Raw genomic sequence first — 22,975 nt, forward strand, 5'->3', positions numbered from 1 at the left:
CATTATCAGAAAAACTACAAACAACAAATGCTGGAGAGGGTGTGGTGAAAAGGGAACACTCTTGCACTGTTGGTGGGAATGCAAATTGATACAATCACTATGGAGAACAGTATGGAGGTTCCTTATAAAACTAAAAATAGAATTACCATACGATCCAGCAATCCCACTACTGGGCATATACCCAGAGAAAACCATAATTCAAAAAGACACATGCACCCCAATGTTCACTGCAGCACTATGTACAATAGCCAGGTCATGGAAGCAACCTAAATGCCCATCGACAGACGAATGGATAAAGAAGTTGTGGTACATATATACAGCGGAATATTACTCAGCCATAAAAGGAGCAAAATTGGGTCATTTGTAGAGATGTGCATAGACCTAGAGACTGCCATACAGAGTGAAGTAAGTCAGAAAGAGAAAAACAAATACAGTATATTAATTCATATATGGAGAATCTAGAAAAATTGTACAGATGAACCAGTTTGCTAGGCAGAAATAGAGATACAGATGTAGAGAACAAACGTATGGACACCAAGGGGTGAAAGCAGGGGGGTGGGAAGGGTGGGATGAACTGGGAGATTGGGATTGACATATATACAGTAATATGTATAAAATAGATAACTAATAAGAACCTGCTATATAAAAAATAAATTAATAAACACCAAAAGAAAACAAAGAAAATATATTTAGAGGTTAATTTATTTATTCAATTTGTTCATGCATTCATATAGTGAATATTCATTGCCTGACCCCTACAGACATTGTTTCAAGGGTTAAAGATACAGCAGTGAACAAAATACACAATGCCCCAGAATTCATGTGATATACCTTCTAGAAAGAGGGGAAGACAAATGCATGAATATGTGTCACCTATATAATCCTTGCCCCAAAACTGCAGAAAAATCTTTTCTTTGACAATGATAATACCCTGGATGAAGTATTCTAGATGAAAGTACATATTTTATCAATGTGTATTCCAGTCTGGGGATACTCTCAGAATTCAAGGGAAAATATCTTCCAACGACTTTATACCCAGAGAAAATATCAGTCTTTTGAATTTACATGTCACCCCAGGGCCACATTTTAAAAACATACTTATTTGAAAACTAATTGTCTTCATTTTACTAGTAAGTGCTTTTATTTTTTTTTTCTTTTTGGACATTTCAACTGGGTACTTCATAGTCTACATTTCTTCAAAGTCAAAGCTATTCTCTTGTTGCAAGGAAAGGCACCTTTGGCAGTTGTATTAAGTCTTACAATAGGACACAAGAGTGCCATTTAGTACACCAAGCCAGTACTGTTTAGCAGCCTTATAACGGAGTCCCTAACACACCTGGGAAATTTGATTCAGCACCTGCACTATTGTTTTAGAATTTCTTCCCAAAGGACACATTTTCTGCAGGTAATGAGAAAAATACCTTGAAGACAGAGAGAGCTTTCAAATTTTGAGGAACTGCACTGAGGGAGATATGCAACAAATGACTGTTGAGAATCTTATCCCTTGAGTAAAAATTCTGCTCCTGCGTTTTATGGCAGGAAGTAAAATGTTGGCAGAGAGATGGAAGAAGGCTGTCCATCAAGTGTCTGTCAATTTAGCCACCGAAAAGGTCATCCCAATGACAATTATTCTTCCAGCTGCTATCATATTAGGAATTTTTTACCAAAGAGGTTTTTTAAACTCCACAGAACATCTGAAAAACTGAACAATCTTACCTAGGAACTCTAAAAAAATCACTTCAGAATGCTAAGAAGGATACATAATAATATTAACTGCACACTTTAGAAATATAAACATGCTAAAGATAGTAACTAATTGCTGGATGATCTCCTTTTACTCTGAAACAGCTATCCGAGACCCACAAAAAGGAATGCCGCCATTCCAGGGGTTGCCACGCGAGTCTTTACATTTAGTTTGATGTATTACAAAACTAGATTTAAGAGCTCAAAGAAAGGTTAATATGATTTACACCAGAGAAAGTGATGATTATTACAAATTAATAATTGCCAATGCTGAATAAATCACAATTTAGGGCTGACTTGGGCTATCCATAACGCTTCAAAGTTCCATCAACATGTTTTAAAGAACAATGATTCAGAAGCTTATTCTGAGACCATTATTCCCTGCATACTTTGCTGACTTACGTATCTGAAGCCTCTGAGGTCCTTTCAGTCAGCAATGGCACCGGACAGAGCCTAGTGAAGTAAAGGAATCCAGGAACATCTGATTTGCCAACAGAGGCCACTATCAAAGTCAGCAAGAGATGCAACATCTCTGGCACATCCATGAAGGTCTTTAGGATACAGCCCCAGCTACACCCTTTTCAATACAATCCAGTTATTTCCCCTCCACGCATCCTTTGTCTATTGCATGTACGCCTCCCAAACTCTTCCCAGATATTCCCCCCAAATGAAGCCAGTTTGGTACATGGGGCTCCATCAGTTGTTTCCACTTCTTTCGAGTGGCTTTTTACATTTAATGACAGTGGCATGAGAGAGGTCTTCTGTTACTGATGTAAGACAGGGTGGTAGATGCTCAGTACAGTTTCAGCAAGACTTTCTGTCCATTTAGTCAGACTCCAGCCACGTTCATGTCCATGGTGCATGACAAGAATGCAACCATCGTGAAACCTCCTCTTTTCTTACAAGATCTTGGTGAACTGTGCATGCTCCCTTGAGCTCAATGACTTCCCATGTTCCATTTAAATTAATCAACTGTGAAACCTTTCTTTCCAGTACATGATACCAATAGGGTCTACTCAACCACTTCGGCGTTTAGGCTTGGCATCCAAGTTCATACAAATTATCATTCTTCAAAAAGATGAGCATTACAAATTGCCTAATTTTGCTATATGGGCTTTGATGTGTAATTGTCACAGGAAGGAAAGTCGAGAGAGATGATAAGAGGGAAGGAAGAAAGGAGAGGAGGACAGAAAGAGGATGGAAGGGACGGAGAGAGAAAAAAAAAAGGAAGGCTTGGAAGAAAGAGAGAAGGAGAAAGGGAAATTAGAGAGGGAGGGAGGCTAAAGCAGAGTGTTCTTAATCTGGGAGCCTACAATGTCAACCTTGGTTTTGGGGGCAATGCCTAAAACCGTTACTAGATGTTCCAAATACTATAGACAAGGTTTTGTTGGTGTTGGAGCTGTGGAGGATTGTCTGCTTAAACACTTGGTGAATTAAGACACTACACAGTCCTGTGGGGTGAGGATGGAACAGAGGTGGAAGCATTCTTTCCCCCCCACGGTTAGTCCACACCTCCTAGACATCACTTCTACCAGCTCGGTCGTTACACAGGGCTCTCAGTTTATGGATCCACTAAACCCCTCATCTAAGTGTATAACTGGATGGAAGGAAAATAGTCTTACACCTGCAATGCAGAAATGACCCTTCTCTAACCACCATATCTGAGTTCTCAAAAGAAAGCCCATTCTCCAAACTCCAGGCCCACTCCATTTTCTGCTACTCAAACACTTCTCAGAAAAACTGACACCTTACATATACAGTAACATCACTTTTTGGCTTACCTGTTACACACATTTGTCTTTTATATTAATGTTATTAAATACAGAAAGGGAACTTCTACTTCTCCTAGGGGCCCGGGCTATGACTGATCTAAATTTGAAGCTCCATGAAATCATTTTGCCACTTCTTCCCTTGAGTCTCACCCAGTTTTAATTCCATTCCATCCTCCACATGACACTCCAACATTTTCAGTGATAAAGTAGCAGCATTTATACATCAAAAAATATGTGAAAATTATTTTAATTATTCTCAGTGATGAATGAGAAGATTGAAAAATCTTGACTGATATTAATATATTTCAACAAAGATCTATTAATACTTGTCCAGTATGTGAGTCAAGAGCTTTGAAAAGGAAAAGTATCTTTTATTAACTCTTTCGCTAGTTTGGCCATTACACTGTAAACACAATGAAAATTTCCTCAGATCTAGAAAAAAGTTTTTTAAATAGTTTTGATTTAGTTGCTTAACAGGTAATAAAACAATTGAATATTTTCTCCACACAGGCTGAATTTTTCTTCTCCAAATTACCAGCTATATTCATTGGTTGAATTGAATAATATCAGACTTTGACTTTCTTATATTTTTACTTTCCTTAAAAAGAACTATCTTCCTTGCCATCTTCCTTTTCCCCCTCCAACCATACAAAACACACACATACACACACACTTTTGGAGGTATTCTTTACCAAAACCTCAGTCTGAAACTTCATGAGTTTTAACCCATGATACACACTCAATTGATTAGGATCATGGTATAGAGTTAGCAAGTATATTTGCTCAAGATTCAATAACACCAATATTATTTCAGAATGAAACTACCAAACAAGGAAATTCTTACATAATGTCTAAAAATCATCAGACCCAACAATCAGCTAGACAACCAAAAATGCACTGCCTTATCAGAATTTCTCAGTATCAACCCCTCCAGCTTCAAGACAGTGTGTTAAACCTCAAGTAACAACTTGAGGAAAATACTCAAGCTGTGTCTACCTACACTAAGTCAGGTGGAAAATAGAGGCAGTTGTCCGGATAATCCAAGCAAAACAAGACAAAAAGTACCCCCACTGTCTTATACTTCAGGTGAAGTATTTTTAGTTGTGCTAGATTTAGATAATTGCATGGGAATCATTACAGATGCACACAATTTGAAAGTCTCCCCTTAAGTAAAATCAAACACACACACACACAAAAAGACAAGCCCTACACAGTACATTACAATTCATAAAACAGACTAATGTTCATTAGATACAATGACTAATTTCTTTTCAGGTCTAAATATTTAATCCCTGAGTAAATATACACAGTCTATTTAATACTGAATTGTTATACATCATCTACAGGCAATGATATAGTTCTTCCCCCAGTTCAACAGGTTTAATTAGAAAACTGTTTTTCTTCCTTTTGTTATACACTTAATTCAAATCCTCAAGCTTGACTTTCAATACTGTGAGTGGTGAAGTGACTTGGTATTGGTATGGAATATGAACCAGAACTCTCATGATTCAGGAAAGCAGTTTAGGGGGCAGCTGAGACATGTCGCCAAGTCCCTGCCCTTGTGTGCCTAACTTAGGTGGACCTAGGGGGACTTTGTGACTGTTCTCAGAGCTGGCCATGGTCAGAGTCATTCCTGAGTCTCTCAGCTTGGTCTGTGAGTTGGAAAAAAGAGAGTGAGCAGCCCCTCCAAGCAGCTGACAAGCATATTGCAAGCAACTCCTTACCAATAAGAAGTACTTAATTTTGAAAATGATTTATCTTTAAAAAATATAGAGTGGTTTCAAGTTTCTCTAATAATGTCCCTCACATTCCTTTCCTACTACTTGTATCCTAATGTGCCCGCCTCCCCCCCAACCCCGCACCAAATTTAAAATGTTTTATATGGGGCTTCCCTGGTGGCGCAGTGGTTGAGAGTTCGCCTGCCAATGCAGGGGACACGGGTTCGTGCCCGGGTCCGGGAAGATCCCACATGCCGCGGAGCGGCTGGGCCCGTGAGCCATGGCCGCTGAGCCTGCGCGTCCGGAGCCTGTGCTCCGCAACGGGAGAGGCCACAGCAGTGAGAGGCCCGGGTACCACAAAAAAAAAAAAAAAAAAAAAAAAAAATGTTTTATATATACATGTGTGTATGTGTACAAGTTTCATGTGTACAACATAGTTCAACATCTCTATACACTACAAAGGGATCAGCACCACAGGTCTAGTTGTTGACCCCCTTCACCCATTTTGCTCGCCTCCCCCAAAACCCCTGGTAACCACTAATCTGTTCTCTGTATCTATGAGTTTGTTTTTATTTTATTTTTAATTTATTTTTTGTTAGATTCCATATGAGTGAAATCATATGGTCTTTGTCTTTCTCCATCCAACTTATTTCACTCAGCATAATATCCTCAGGTATTACGCTATCCATGTTGTCCCAAGGATTTCCTTCATTTTATGGCTAACATTCCATCATATATATGCATAATCTCCCACGTCTTCTTTATCCATTCACCTGTTTGTGAGCACTTAGGTTGTTTCTATATCTTGACTATTGCAAACAATGAGCACAGAGGTGCATGTATCTTTTCAAATTCATGTTCATGTGTTCTTTGGTTAAATACCAGAAGTGGAATAGCTGGGTCATATGGTAGTTCTATTCTTTTTTTTTTTTTTTTTTGGAGGAATCTCCATACTGTTTTCCTTAGTGGCTGTACCAATTTGTAGTCCTACCAACAGTGCCCACATCCTCTCCAACTTTGTCATTCCCTGTCTATTTGATAACAGCCATTCTAACAGTTATGAGGTGACATCTCACTGTGATTTTGATTTGTATTTCCCTGATGAATAGTGATGTTGAACATCTTTTCACATACCCGTTGGCCATCTGTATGTCTTATTTCAAGAAACGTCTATTCAGATCCCCAGCCCATCTTTTAACTGGGTTGTTTTGTTGTTCATGTTTTATAAAAACAATTCAACCATCGCAATAACTCAAACAATGCAGAAAGAAATACAATTTTCCTTTCTCCCCTTCACCGTAGGGTACAATTTCCCAGAAGCTACTATCTTATATACTTTTATAACACTTCCATTTTTTACTCTTTTGGTGTCTAACTGCATATATACATGCAGCGTTGATTCCCTGCTGTGAAGGATAAGGACTTTTCCTTGTCTACAATACCCTTCCCTCTTTTCCTCTAAACAATCTTCACTACTTTTACTTCCTCACCCCCTTCAAGTTTTCACTTTGGTGCAACTCTGTTTAACGCCGGATGCACATTTTCACCGAACACCCTCAGTTCTCCTTATTCTGCTTTAGCATTCTTCCAAAACTAGAATCACTTTCTAACATACTATATAAATAATTCATTTATTATGTTTGTCTGCTCCCAGTAGTATGAAAGCTACATGCGAGCAGGAAATTTTTGGATTTTTGTTGTCTTTTACTGCTATATTCCCAGCACCTACAAAAATGCCTGGCATATAGTTAAGTGTCCAATAAATATTTGTCGAATGAATCAATTTTCGATAGCCATTTTTATTTTTAGTATCTACACTTGCCTGCCCCATCAAGTTTAGCCTGAATCTCTCACCATCCCACAGTGGAAGAAAGGATACTAACAGGCCTACACATTCTACAATATTTTGTGGGTTTCTTCTATAGTGTTTATCTGTTTTGGTTGCAACAGGTAAATCAACTGTTGTAAAGCATTCCATTGTCTGAATACACCAGGATTTATTTACCATCTTATCACATGAGCTGTTTTCGTTTGGGGACTGGTAGGAATAGGTATGCTGTGATGTCTTTTGGTGAATATGTATGTTCTTTTCTGCTGAGAAATTACCTAGTTTAACTAGAATGAGAATTGCAGAGTATAGGCAGTGTTCAGGTTCAACTTTAGTGGATACTGCTCAACAGTTTTCCAAAAACGTTGAACCAACTTAACCTCGAGTTAGCAGTGTCTGTCTAGTTTACTATACAGCCTCACCAACATTTGCTACTGTCTTTCTCATGTTAGTAATTTCTGGTAGATCTGTAGTGTTCTTGCATTACAGATTTTTTTAAACCACCTTTTTATTTTGGATTTTCAACTTATAAAAAGTTGTAAAGATCGTGCAGAGAATATCCAGTTTCTATGTTAACGTCTTACATAACTATGATACCTATGTCAAAACTAATAAGTTAGCATTACTGCATGACTGTTAACTAAGCTACAGACTTCATTTGGATTTCACCAATTTTCCCACTACTGTCTTTTTCTGTTCCAGGGTCAATTCAGGACACCACATTTTTTCTAGTCATCAAGTCTCCTCTGGTCTGGGAATTTTTCTCAGCATTCCTTTGTTGTTCATGACTTTGGCAGTTGTGAAAAGAACTGGTCGAGCATTTTGTTGAAAGCCCCCAATTTAGGCTTGTCCAATGTGTTTCTCAAGATCAGGCTGGAGTTATGGATTTTCGGGAAGGGCAGCACCACAGTGAAATGCTCTGCTCATCACAGTGTATCAGGGGACATGACCTCAGCTGACTTCTCCCTGGTGATGGTAATCTTGATTAGTTGGTTCAGGTAGTGTTGGCCAGGTTTTACTGTACTCTTATTACTTTTCTGTTTCCATATGCTATTTTTGGAAGTGAGTCACCAAGCCCAGCCCACACACAAAGGGGAGTACCTACATGTATTATCTACAGAACTCTTCCGTTAAGAAAGATTTGTTCCTTCCCACCACTACCACCATTAGCTGTTCAATCATTTATTTCTACCACTATAGACTCATGTAAATTTACTTTATATTTTAGGTTATAAGCCAATACTATGCTATTTATTTTGATGTCAAATTTGCAATGCGGTTTTAATGTCCTTTCCGGGAAGATTAATGAAGTTGAACATCTTTTTAATATATTTACTGGCTATTTCGTGAAGTGTCAGATTAGAGTTCTTTTCCATTTTTCTATTGAGTTGTCTGCTTTTCTCTTATTTCGGGGAGTCCTTCATATACTCAGGGCATGGCCCTCTGTTGGTTATATGTATTACAAATAAATATCTTCTCAGAGTCTGTAGCTTTTCTTTCTCACTATTTTAATTGTATCTTTCTATCAACAGGAGTTCTTTGACATAATCCAATTTATCCAGATTATTCCTATGAGTAGCACTTATGCCCGATTTTACAAATAAGCCTAACTCCAAAGCTATGCATATAGTCCCATTTCTTATATGTTGCCTTCCATAGTTTGTGTATGTTTATTTTATTTTTTGTTTTGGTGTGTTTTTTATTTTTTCTATTTCTTCATCTTTAAATCTACAATCTGTCTAGCACTGATTTTTGTATAAGATGTGTGGTTGGGATTTTTTTTTTTCTACAGATACTGAAATGACTTGGCACCACCCCTTCCCCACTGCACAGCAGTATCAAATCTAACATAAAACAAATGGCTGTATCTGTGAAGGTCTGTTGCTGGAAATGTCTGTCCTGTGCCATTCATCTGTCCTTGTGCCAAACACACTGAATCAACTACTATAATTTTATAAATCTTGATAATTGGTAAGGCAGTCCTCCAGCTTTTTTGTTCTTCTCCAAGACTGTCTAGTCAATTCTATCCTAGTGCCATATTTTGAGTCGTTGTTCCCTTAAATGTCTGGTCAGTGGTGGTTGCCCATTTATATTTCTGAATGAAATACTCAATTGCTTAAGGACAGCAAGTAGCTTCAGTTTTTCCTGCCAATACCTGGGTCTTCCCTGAACAAAGTTCTCCTCTGAATGAGGCAGGTGACATGGTAAAGCACATGTGCTGACAGGTATCACTGTAACAAACATGCACAAGAAGCAGGGAGCAAGGCTGTCCACCTCCACCCCAAGCCATCCCTCTGTGCCAAGAGGAGGAAGGGTTTCCTGAGAGCACCCCAAAGTCCGAGCCATCTATTAATCTGCTTCTATTCACTTTCCATTTTTCCCCCTTCCCACTTCCAGTGTTTTTATTACCCTAGCCCCCCCTTTTACTGTTACTTAAAATGTCATTTCTATAAAAGTTTGGGAAGGAAGAGACACAAAAAATTATATTCAATGCACTTTTTTGTGAACTGAAAGCCGCTGTGCTTTACTGATTGAGTTTAAAAGGTAGTTGAATTATAGTCAGCACAACAGAAATATTACTTAAAGGTAGACACTACATTTCAGTGTGTGGTAGACAGAAATATCACCCATGTTATGTCTCAATTTAAAAGAAAAAGATGAGGAAATTATGGCACTGAACTGTGAACACCTTGAAGAAAAAAGTAGATTTTAATGATTTCTATATTCCAGTAGATGAGTTCTACGCCAAACATATAATCAACTGTTCCTTAATTTTAAAGCATTATTCACCTTATAAAAAGTCACCTCAGAGACACACAGACTAAGTATTTGTGTTGTGTGATCTCCATGTTGCTCCCGGGAGCCACTCCCCAGTTTCTTAAGCCCTGTTCTGGTCCCAGAAGGCTGACTTCCACTCAGTAACTCAGCACATCACACAGACCAGTTTCCCTGTGGGTACCTGTAGGGTTTGGCCATGAGGAAGCAACAGCAGGAAATAAGAGTGTAGGAAGAGATGGGTGTGAGGATGTTTACGCCCATCTCTGCCAGCTCCACCTTTGAACATAGTAACTGGACAAGCTTAGGTCACAGGTTCTGATCCTGTAATTCCTCTCTCCCACATCTGCAGTTCTTACTAGATTGGTAAGAACTGTCTCTCTTTTCAAGCCTGGGCTAGTAAGAGATCTCATTTTTTTCAGAACTTGAGTGCCTCACTTTCATAAATAATCCCATTATTAAATTCTCTTCAATTACATCTCTGAGCATGCCATCTGTTTCCTGCTGGCGCCCCAACTCATACAGTATTCTAGACCAGTTGGATGAGGGTAACAACACCAAAAATGTATTCTTATTCCCTTGTGTAAAGGTATTGTCAAATATGAACAGCATGCACTTATCAGTTCTAAAAGAAAATCCTTATGAACAATATGCTAAATCAGGGTGAGGACATAAAAGTAAGTACTTGAGTTAAATAAGGATAAAAAGAATCAAAGCAATTACCCTTCTACAAATCTCTAAAAACAAGCGCAAAGGTATTATTTGAAGACTTTGCAGCAATTAAGTTACTCTGATTAATGTCCCTGGGTATTGTTTTGGCTGCAACAAACCATTTTACCATGTATCTTGTAAGCCTGAAGAGAGGAAAAATTCATTTAATGTTGTGGCTTAGAAGAAGGCATAAGATGACCAGAATCTACACTTATGAAAAAGAGAGAATATATTGTTATGGGATGAAAGTTAAAAAATGTGAAAAAGGGAGAAGAAAGGTTAGATCAAAATATCAATTATATAAACACAGGGAGATTGTATAATTTTCTTCCAAATGATCAGTAATAAATACAATGATGAAAACAGCAATAGTGACTAGTACTTATTTACCTCTTATTATATGGCAGGCACTATTCTATTTTATATTTACATACATACGAGTGCTTTTTTTTTTTTTTTTTTTTTTGCGGTACGCGGGCCTCTCACTGTTGTGGCCTCTCCCGTTTCGGAGCACAGGCTCCGGATGCGCAGGCTCAGCGGGCTCACAGGCGCAGCCGCTCCGCGGCATGTGGGATCTTCCTGGACCGGGGCACAAACCCGTGTCCCCTGCATCGGCAGGTGGACTCTCAACCACTGCGCCACCAGGGAAGCCCCATACGAGTGCTTTTGATGCTCACAACAACTCCATTTGATCATTACTAATATTATCCATTTTACAGATGAGAAAACTGAGGCAAGGTGATGTTAAATACTTGCCTATGATCACCCAGCTTGTAAAGGACAGAGTTGTATCTGACTTGTGCAGTCTTGCTCCATGACTTGGTACTCTTAATTTCTATACTATACTGTTATAAAGTAAATATGTAATATATAATGTATATCCTTCTCTGTCCCTTGCTTTTTTTTTCTGGAAATAATGCATTGCCCTCTTGCTTCTTTATGATATTAAGTCAAATATATTCAGGTTACATTTTGGATACAGAGAAAACAACTAATTTTTAAGAAGATATGAATTACAGACAAGAATTCTGCTTAACCTCACATAACTTTTCACCTTAAAAAGACAGAATATTATATCAAATTGATGACAACTACCCAACAAATGCTAAAACACTATCTTTCAAAACAGGGCATTAAGAAGGCAGTTGAGGAAGGTCTTTTAAAGAAAATTAATTTTTGAGTAAGTTTTCAAAAAGGTCTGAAAAGGGAAAAAACCCCACGAAACTCATTCTGTAAACTTCTTTAAGGAAATCTTCCAACATGGTCAAAATGCTCCTTCTCAGTGCAGCCCACAGTGTAGAAGAATTCACATGACAATCATGTTTAGACAATCCGAGCAGTCACCTGGAGAATGGTATTGTGAGTCAGAAGAACAGAGGGACTGAAAATAGCACTTGCTTAAACTTTCCGTATAGTGTACATAAATTAGGCTGAGGTATAGCCTATAGATTTGGAGAAGAAAAGATCACTGTTGGGGTCTAATCGGTAATTTATATGGTCCTCAGTGAAAAAGAAAGGGTGGGTCAGTGAACTCTATCTCCTGGCTAGAGCATATCTAATTCTTCTGAACAGTGCATTAGCTCAACTCACCAGGGAAGAAGTCTGGTCTCCAACTTCACTACCTAGGATTAAATGAGTACATTTGACGAGAGCATCTTTGGTGAAAAGGCTAGACAGATGAATGGATAGATAAATAAATATTCATCCATCAACCCATTAGGTCCTTGGAGACCTCACTTGGGCAGCTCAGGATGTTGGTGGTAGTGGAAAGACTAGGGATCCTAGTTATTTCTGGTCACCTAATAGGAGATAAAACTAGCACTGCCCAAAATAGAGTCAATAAAAACTGTAGCAACACAAACTGGAACTGTTTCCATGAGCCTCTCTATCAACCAAAGACCCAAAGAAAAGACAATTAACCAGGCTATAAGGAGATGTCCCACATGACAAATGGCACACACAGAAGCTTTTGTGCACGTCTAAATTTATTTATGTGGTAAGATCTTTCTTTAACTGTAAGGGTTTCTAATTGCATGCTCTGTATTATTATAACAACAGTTGTAAATTATAAAAATGGAAACCTAACCAAGTTAAGAGACTCACTTAGTAATTTATCTTAAGTCAACTAGATTGTAAGCTGCTTGAGAATGAGTTCATGAATTGTATTATTTTATATTACTCTGGTAGCCTAGCTAATACTTTTCATCTATTGGGCCAGTAATAAATAACTCTTGAGTAACTGAAGTCAGTGATAGTCACACCACCGGAGCACTGGCTCCGACAGACTGATCAGACAGACTGATTTCCACTGCTATATTCTTAAGCACAATCATCTGAAAAGAGCAGATGCCAGCTGTGCAAATGCTGAACTCTCTGCCATAAGGGCAGTTAACTGTAACATCAGACTAAAGTCATGAGGTCAAAGGACATTATTCCTGAACTGTGACTAAAATAAGAACTTTGCCTCATGCTTTCAGATCTCCGGGACCGAAAGTCTATTTGTTTTAAAAACACAAGGAGAGTTTAATTGATCATCACAATTATGCAGAACCAGATGACACAAAGCCATTCAGCTTGCTGTTATCCATGCCATTTTTCAGAACATATAGTGCAAAAGGAGATGGAAACACCATTCTTATCAACAGTTTCAAGAAACATGACATTGAAGTAATGGCTTCTTTAGTCAATATTATCTTAAAACACCAAATACTAGCGTTATGGTTTTAAATAGGTTGTGGTAAGACAAAATCCCTACTCCCACTTATTTTCCTTGATCATGGCATATTCCACACACATGCATTAAGTAATCATAGTCAAGTCTTCCATATAAACAAAAAGAAAATAAGCAAGATGTACCACATAATTTCCTGTACTTCAATTTTACACAGAGAAAAAAAATATATAAAGCCCCAAATTTCTTCCATCTGTAAAGGAGTTTCAGGAATTTAACAAAGAGTCATATTGATACTAAAAAGTAATCAGAACTTTTCTGGTATTTTTAAAAGGTCGCCTGTATGTTCTGATAGCTATCAAGATTTTCTCATTAAGCCTACGAACAAACAAAATGAATATCATTTTGAATGTACCATATGATGGATGCATTGTTTCAATGATAAATTGACAGGGTGTGGCACTGATATCTGGGAGGCTGTCTTATTTTATCTGGTAAACATTAAAAAAAGGGTAAACACAAGAGAGAGAGGTTTTCTTAAGGCAATTGCTAAGCAAAGGCCGCCACCTTTCCTTATCACCTTGGGATGTGAGAATGAACAGATCAAGCTGCTTCGGTATTTTTTTACTTTCATTGGGCCAAATCAAGATCTTAGTAAAATTTCAACATGGGTAGAGAGCAAGGAAACAACCCAATGTGTGGATATGGGGGTCGTAATTCATCATACGGCTTTATCAGATAAAGCAAATGAGAAAATCCTGAGCCAGTCATAAAAGCATGTCCAACTCTGAGTGACTTGTCCTTAAGATGGATCTTCTGTAAATAATTAAATTAGTGGATTTTTTTTTTTGCCCTGCCCATCTGGGCGGAAAGAGAAAAAAAAAAAAAGAACAAACCCATGTGTGCGCATACACACACAGACAGACACACACACACACACACACACACACACACACACACACAACACACAAAGAAAAAGTCCTAAAGGCTTAACCTTACATTTAACTTGTTAGTGCAAAAGAGGTATTACCATATTTTGAATTGTTAGCAAGATTCTTGAACTTCAAATTGCAAAAGAAAATCAGCATGTTTATTATAAATAATTTGTTTAGGTGTCATTAGAAATTTATGAGGAATATAATCTATTTTATGGCTACAAAGATTTATATTTATAAAAATTTGAATATTAAGAAAAATTTAATACAGATAAATAATTTGAAAGTATTCTGTAACAGACATGTAAAACCCAACTAGGTTCTAAAAAGCAGCAGTTGTATTTAGAGAATGAGGGCCATTCTACCTGGCCCTGTTGACTGCCTCAGAGAACCTGAATAGCAGAGAGTTGGGAAGTGGTTACAAGAAAGGCCAATGGGAGTTGTAATGATGGGTGGGGAAGGGAGGAAGGAAAGACTATGTGTGTGTATGTTGGGTAGGGGAGAGGAGGATGAGAGTTTCTTCTATTAAAAGGGCAAACCAAAAATTATCAGTGGTCCAGGGAACTACAAGGAGGTGAGTGTGACAGCATGGCTGAAAATGTTTTCACTAGCTAGGGACTAGGCCTCTGCAAAGAGAGCTTCACTGGGCTTCCTATTAAAAGCAATCTGCAAAAGAGGCTTGAAAACCCAGGGGTCTAATATCAAGTGAGCAGTAGGAAGGTGACCTTTCATTCCGTTTGTTTATGAGAGGATTTGCAGACTGTCTCAGTGTGGGTCCAGCATCAGCAAGAGGCCAAAGGGGGCTGGTGAACTCAATGGGGTTTTTTTTGGTTTGTTTTTTGAGGTCGTATAATCAACTTAGAAAATACAGCTGGAAAAGAACAAGAAGGAAAGCTTGGTTTTCATACACTGTCTTACATTTTTGGGGTAAATGGCTAAATGCAAATTTCCTTTAACAGTTTTTATTAGAGTACAGCCAACTTAGTACCAATTTAGGTACTGAATTTAGCCATTAGATATAGTACACAAAATTTAAAAAAAAGAGACAAAAGGAATACTGAGCAGGTGTAAAAAAGAATTGAATTAAGATTAAAATGCAAAGATAAACTGGATAGGAAATAGAAAAATGAAAATAGTTCTGTTAGGATGACGTTAATTTTTTATTTTTCCTTGCTTAACATTTGATAATTTAATAAATATCACTGAAAAGACCCTTATAAGAATATAGAATATCTTCAAGCAAAACTCATCATGCTATTTTTACAAAATGTTATCTGAACTGATTGCTTGTCTATGAAGTGTGTTTATGCTGGCCATTCATCTGCAATTACTCGGGACGCAATCCCGGGTATATTGAAAGCGTCATATTTGAACTATCATTCACATTTGTACTTCACTAACACAAACACAAATTATTCCTGTGTAGTAATTACCTTTTAATATTTGTTAGGAGTTGCTTATCTTTAGATAGTCATTTTATTCTTTCATTTAATCAAGTACCTCAGGCCCTTTTCCAGAGTATTAATTTTTTTAAAAAATATTCGACGTATAACCTGACTTTCCCTGTACCACCTCCCTCCCCAGCAACTTTTCATCTACTCTGAAAACAAACTAAAATAAAACCCAAAACAATAGCAAAAGAATAATGGTGCCAGAAATGGGTTAGAACACTGTGACCCCTTTAGTCCTGATTTAGTTACCGTCATACCAGAAAAGCATGCACACACTTTATAGACTACGTGGCTATGACTGATCGACGATAGCCTGGCAAGGTTACCATAGCTAATTACAACATCATTCATCTAAGCCTACATGGGAGAAAATACCAGGCTCCCAAGGAAGACAAAAGAAGAGAAAGGAAAACGATTCTATAGCTGTTAACTTTTGAATAATCAGACTCAATAGGAAACAAATAGGATGAAACTCTGACCGAATGATGACTTATGGATTCATCCAAGCAAATGACCTCAGTTCCCTGGTCATTTCAACTTGGGGTTTCACTGCCCACAGCAGAGAGCTTCCAGTAACAAGGAACCCTCACAGGCTTGGGTGCTTTGTAATCAGAATTCAAAGGCTCTGCCAGAAGCCTGGCCCAGCCCTGAGCTTTCGTTCTGCTATGTGTGTGGTGTGACTGTGTTTGTCTAGGATCAGATGCCAATACTTAAACTCACATTATGGGCACAGCAGCTACTTACACACTGAAGCCTAATTAAAGGAATAAACTTCCCCCTGCTTTATTTTCTTCCTAAAGATCAGCGCCATAAAGGGATTTGGTTTCTTTAAAAATTCAGACAAACGATCCCACATGTTTCCCTTATTCAGTAAATTAGTCAAAATCAGATAGAAAATGGTCACAATTTCCAACACTAATCTATGGCTATACCACATGATCTGGGAACTACCGAAAATAAAGAGAGGAGAACTCAATGTTTTGAAAATAATTATATTATAACAAACATACAATCATAATTTTCCTTTCAGTTTTGAAGAAGCACAAACACACATGGAAACAATAAAGCATCTGAGGCACCTTTCGGCTTTCAAGTCTCAAAAACAAGAATCACTTTCAAACAGAAAGTATCTCATCTTCAAAGTTTAACACACAAGAGGAGAATAAAGCTAATACCGTTTCAACTCCAAACTTTGATCAGATTGCTTTATATCTGGGTAATATAGATCACAAGAGTGGCAACAACGAAGCTGAAAGTACTTTTTATCCTGATACACTGTTTAAATTGCATTGCTTAAATAATTAGAACTAAAGACATATTTTCTTGTGGAACCTTAACCCAAAATAGCAAATTTCAGTCAAGAGTACTGAGGAAAAATTACCAAAAGTTTCAAAATAAAACTACGAATTAACTGGGGCCATAGGATGGAAATTGACAGGGGCATGGAGTCAGATTCAAATTCAGCTTGGAATTAATGAAATTCTCCTGGGACAATCATAGCCCATTAGAGCAAGAAAGGCCTATAGTATTGATGAGAAAACTATGGCCCAGGGAGATATGGCAGTGGCTCATAAGGAAGTAACCTGTATGATCTCAGTTAAGAATATTCACTTCTATAGAATGCTAAATGTGTCCTGATTTATTCTTTGGTTGGAAAAATGTGATAGCTATAGGTTAAATGACTTGTCTGGATACACAGCTAGATCAAATACTGTAGGGTCTGGGACTGGCTCCATATCATTGGTTCTCAAGGGACAAGGATTAGGTCAACCTTGGACTACAGCCTCATGAAGTATTTTGGGGAACAGCAGAAGGTCAGTTACCACTGATCATAAAGGCAGCATAAGGATTAGTTGGAGAAAGGCTAAAGGACTCTCATTCTTCCAAACATCAAACTAAGCGTCCTCACTAATTTGTCTTATTTACAGAAGGCTCTACATGAAGATACTTGAAATGTCAAAAAGGACAACAGTATCCACAATATGGGAGAAAAATTACCCAATCCCAAATATTAGCATGTTTGTTTCAGTGCAATTTTTCCCCAAACATACACACATGCGTGTAAGTGCATGTGTGTGCATACACATGGGATGAAGAAACAGAAGCAAATTCATTTCTGACACAGAAGGATTGAAAAGAAATTTTCTCCATATTAATTTTCTGGTACTTCCTTATTAGCTTTTTATTTACAACTATTCATAGTATATATTTATTAATTTACACTCTATCTCATTCCAAAAGGATATAAGGTGTTATTTTATCCCATATAGTATTAAAAGGTACAGATAATTGAAACCTACAATTAATCCAAAAGATGTCATGTAGCTGAAAGCCAAGAAATGCAGGTTCCAATTCTACTCCTTAAACCAACTAGTTATTTGACATCACAGCACACACTGAGTCTAAGCTTTTACTTGGTCACTTGTAAAATAATGTTAATTGTCTAGAAAATTGCTCTTATGAAATTCTGTGGAATTGTCTATTAACAGATCAGCTTTTCACAAAAGTTATTCTAAGAGGTGCTAACAATTCTTTTGAGTGAAGGTAGGTTTCTTTGCTGTAGGACTTAGGATTAGTATTAGGATTCTCTATTGCCTACTCAACAGCCTTCTGCATCCCTTTCTTCCCTGCTAGTATAACCAATCTTATGTGTACAAAGAGTGAGTGTGAATGAATTAAAACAGCATCTACAATTTAAGTGTTCAATAAATGTTATTAATTAACTAGAATCAAATATTTGTTGAAATCCCAAAACGTGTTAGGAAGTACCACAGGGCTCCTCAAAGGAGACCTGGAAAACTCCTGAACTAGGTGATTTTAAAGTCTAAATGGGCTCTGTGAATATGATTCTTTGCTATTCTACCTGGTGTTTGTTCTACCCTGTCTCTTCTCTTAAATAGACTCTTAGGTTAGCAATCTCTAGTCTACACAGTAATATGTACTGGCCAACTAAAGAAACATTATAATCTTGAAGTGTCAGAATGATTTGCTAGTTAGGGCTGAGTCAGGGCTTAGTCGTTTAGCATTACATTAGAAAATCCATTACAAAATAAATGGTAGGAAATAATTTGGATGAAGTTGGAATTATGTGTTTGCCCAGTTGATTCAAAATTCGTCTTGCAAATGTAAAAATATATATACCCCATTAGCTTACAGGGTGCAAAACTATGAATCCCTTTTGGTCAGTAGAAAATTTCTTCATCTTTGTATCCCTTCATTGTTGAAGAATTAAGAAATGCATTTATGGTACACTTACTGTACTATCTTAAAGATTTGGACAAGGTTTCACAAATAAGGGCATATTTGAGCAGGAGTTTAAAAGGTGCATACAATTTCACCAAGTAGAAAAGAGGCAAAGGGGTGAGCCAGGTGAAGGGAACACTAACTACAAAGACACAAAGGTTTGAAAGAAAGTAGCAAATTTAGGGAATGCCAAGTGGCTTTTGGTAGCTGCAGGTTAAGGTGATTATAGAAGAGTGGCTAGTAATAAAAGCGGGCAGACAAGAAGGGGATAGATCATGAAGAGCCCCTGAATACGAGCTTCCTGCATATTCTGTGTATAAGTGTTTCAACTTGGAAGATAAAGAAAAGAGGTGGGCCCAACCGCTATCTGCATGTATGGAGGGGGGCGGGAAGGCTGTCAGTTTTTAACAGGATACTGATGATGACTAACTTGTGCTGGAGAAAGATGCAAAAATTATACTGAATGTTGAGTGCATTTTTATTTCAGTATCAGTAAAACCTACATTTTTGGTGATTAACATGACCTAATGGTAAGAACATCTAGATTCCCAATATCTGTTAAATGGTAACAGATTATCTTAAGTAAGATAAGCATGCAAACCGATAATGGTTAAATTCCCCATCGTCTTGGATGGATCTCAAGAGCGAGAGAACCAGGGAGAATCAGCCCCGCGTGTGTTGTACCAGCCTGGGCTAATGAGTCCCATGAGAAGTAGAACCAGTTCCAGTGGCCTCTGAGAGCTGAGTGGGGAGCAGAGAGGATGGGCTGGGGCTTTGGGGCTTGGCATTTTATATGCCCCCTGTGGTGAAGAATCGCTGACACACACATGCTACTCCTCCTCTGACTACCCCCTCCCATTCTTCGTCTAAAGAAGGTCTCAGGGTGGGCCTGGCAGCACAACCAGGTCACCTCCCAGAAGAGCCATTCATGGATACTGCGTCTGCTGCCAAGCATATCCCTCCATCCGTGCGAGCCCAAGCCATGACCACACCCTGCCTTGAGGGCAATGAAAGGAAAAGAAGGTCAGTTTGAGGCCTCTGTAGTAGTCTGATTGATGGGAAAGCTCCGGCCTGCTTCAATGGTCATGGAACATGAAGGCTGAAGAAACTGTGGATGATGGGAAGAAAAGGAAGGAAAAGGATATAATGCCACGGTTTCAGACTGAATGGCTGGAAGGCAACACTGACCACCAAATAGTGAAGGCTGGCCAATCTCACCATTTCATCTGTGACACTAGGTGAAATGGGATTTGAAGCCAAGGAGTTAAGCATTTTCAGAATATTAATATTCAGAATATGAATATGTGATACATATTCACAAAATGACTCTCAGGAAAATGATATCACTGTCTTATTTTACAAAGAGCATATGAAAGACAGCACAGAAAAATTGTTCCTGACACTGGAGCTAGCAAGGGTTCAAATCATAAATTTGCCACCTAACAGCTATGTGACTTTGGAGGAGCTATTTAACTACTCTAGGCCTGTTTCCTCATCTCTTAAATTAGGGAGATAATAGAACCCAACTAAGTATCACGAGGCATAAATGAATTGTTAGGAGTACAGGATTTAGAATACGCGGTGCACTGCCTTGAGTTCTGTGCCTCGCATATAGTCACCACTGAATAAATATTATTTCCTATCTGTGTCTGACCCGAAATCAGTATTGAAGAAGCAGAAAAGTCCACCTTCAAAGATGGGGAACCTCAGCTTACTTTTCTTCCTACGCTGAACGTTATATTGCTCAGATGGTTCAACAAAAGCTGAAAAAGCCAAAGAAAAACAAACATTTTTCCCTGAGAAAGCTCATAAGAGAAAGGTGAAAAAACAAATTCCCAGGCACAGGGGTACTCTGAGGTTCAGCCTTTTGAAGACCACAGTGCTTGCTTATAAATAGAATATTAAAACAAGCAATTTTCTCCTTTCGTCTTCCCTTATTGCCTAATTTTCCTCCCATACTATTTGCATAATGGATAAAAGGCATCCATTATGCAAATGAATGATAGGGCTGTGAGGTTGCTGAAGCCACAAACTTCACTCCAGATGAGGAGAAGCTGCCACAAAGCTCTCCAACGACCGAGTTCCAGCAGAACTGCTCTGCTGGCTTGGTTTCCAAACGATAGAGAAAAATTATGAAGACGATGGGTCATTTAATTTCCACTTGGTTTATTTTAAAAGGGGCACTGTAGATGCTTTCCAGAAAACTAGTACAAAATAAAAATATTCAGTATTGTGGCATGTAAAATAAACTGTATAATGTATTTTGTTTCAAATGGCAAAAATTATACTATGTAAAATTTTTACGATTTTAAGCATATGTTTCCCTTTGCAAAATGGAAAAAAACCTCTGTTCTAGCCTGAGAATTAACCTATAACCGGTGCTTAGAGCTGTCTCAAAATGTATGCATACATTCAACGGGAATAAAAAATGGTTTTAAGTACCAAAATATTAGTGGATTTTCAAAACTTTATGCTGTTAAACTGACCTAAAATTATCTTTAAGAGTTATCACCAATAACTGACATTATTTATCTTGGAGACATAAATTCACTAAAACTTTAGAAGAATGTTTATTTTCTCTTTCTACCAATACCTTCAAAACAAATATAACAAAAGGCAATTCTGAGCAAAATCACCAGGTTGGAATAAATCAGTAGGACAGAATTAGAAACTAACTTCAAAATGTTTTCCCCAAACTCTGAGTTATACAACTTGTGGAGAAGAAAAAGGTGGCTAAAACGGAAAGTGACCTTTTATTTCTAGCCTGGATTCCTTGATAACCCTTAGCTTTTTCCAAGTGACTTTTTTCAGGGACTTTTTAAAAAATTTAAGCAGTCCTCATATGCTACGGATGAAGCTCATCATTTACAGTCCAACTCCTCCCCAGTAACTTCAAGGATATGCAATTCAGATTCACTTGCAATTCAAGAAAAGCACTGCATCTATTGCCTGAGCATCAGCAGCTGCAAAGATCTACATAAAAAAAATAATGTAGAGAAAGACAAACCAGGTTTATGTTTTTAAAGGCAAACACTAACAGGGTACGTCATAAAGTAGAAGAAACTCATAGCCAGCAAGATGAGGTATTTCAACCAGGTGAAAAGCATACCACTAAATAATACACCTACCTAATTTCAGAGCAGAAGGGGTTACTTCAATTTCCCCACCAACTGGTTTAAACGCAGCCAGTTGGGCAGCCACTTCCGTCTCAAAAGCATCTGGGCTCTGCCGGCCTGCGGGGTTTCCACTGGGGCTCTCGATCTTGTGGAGTGGTTCTTGTTCGTCAAACACAGCAATCAGCTACAAACAAATCCAACAGCACTAATTACTTTGTAGAACGTGCATATCACGTCGACCCTGTATCTAGCTGATTGTGATCTTTATTTGGTTTTGAAAAGAAATGACCTCTTAAAACTGAAAACTTTAATATTATTGTAGCACAACTCTTATTTCAATATTATGCCTAAAAGTGCCATGGCCAAGAAATAATTAATGGTTTGTTTGTATATTCCTGAAATAGAGATCCAATTCTGGCTAACCCTCTGGAAGGAATGAAATGGCCGTCACCTCCCCTCACCACCTTTTCTCATATGCCTAAAAGGACTTCAGTATCTCTTTCATTCAAGAGTGCTGCCAGACATGAAAGTTGAATATGCAGGATTTGAACAACAGACTTACATGGTAGAAGAGGACATTCCAGTTTTAGAGAGGTAAAGACGATAAAATTCCTAACTGTAACTGCCTTTCAGACACAATCATAATAAGTAGAACTGTATATACATGTGTATATTTACACACAATCTGTGTTTATCTTGTACACATAGATATCCCATTTGTATTCATGCCTGCAATTTCGTTATGTTCCTTCATAACTAACTCCATGTTGATTGGTTTAAGTCCAAAGACACTAAACCTCAGAACTTTTAATTATTCCCATCTTCATCTCAATTTTATTTCATATGAGAACTATGCTTCTCGTCATTAATATAAAAACGTTTAACTGTCCATCTCCAAGTCGTTTTTCTTAAAATAGGGGCAACATATAATAAAATAATCAAGTCATTGGGCAAACACTGCTGTATAAATGGCAGACGCAGCCATTGGCGTTTCTGGCCAGCAGACAGCATC

General features: G+C 37.9%; 1 protein-coding gene across 3 annotated transcripts in view; it reads right to left on the reverse strand.

Moving 5' to 3' along the window:
- The window catches only part of PARD3B (par-3 family cell polarity regulator beta), a 1,039,317-nt gene that overhangs the window by 631,679 nt on the left and 384,663 nt on the right, over nt 1-22,975 (reverse strand). For all 3 annotated transcript variants that reach the window (XM_060152240.1, XM_060152239.1, XM_060152238.1), the window contains exon 3: nt 21,976-22,147. In XM_060152240.1, the coding sequence (XP_060008223.1) occupies nt 21,976-22,147 (172 nt within the window). The remainder of the gene's footprint in view (nt 1-21,975; nt 22,148-22,975) is intronic.

Source organism: Lagenorhynchus albirostris, chromosome 6 (genome assembly GCF_949774975.1).
Source record: "Lagenorhynchus albirostris chromosome 6, mLagAlb1.1, whole genome shotgun sequence".
Classification (NCBI taxonomy): domain Eukaryota; kingdom Metazoa; phylum Chordata; class Mammalia; order Artiodactyla; family Delphinidae; genus Lagenorhynchus; species Lagenorhynchus albirostris.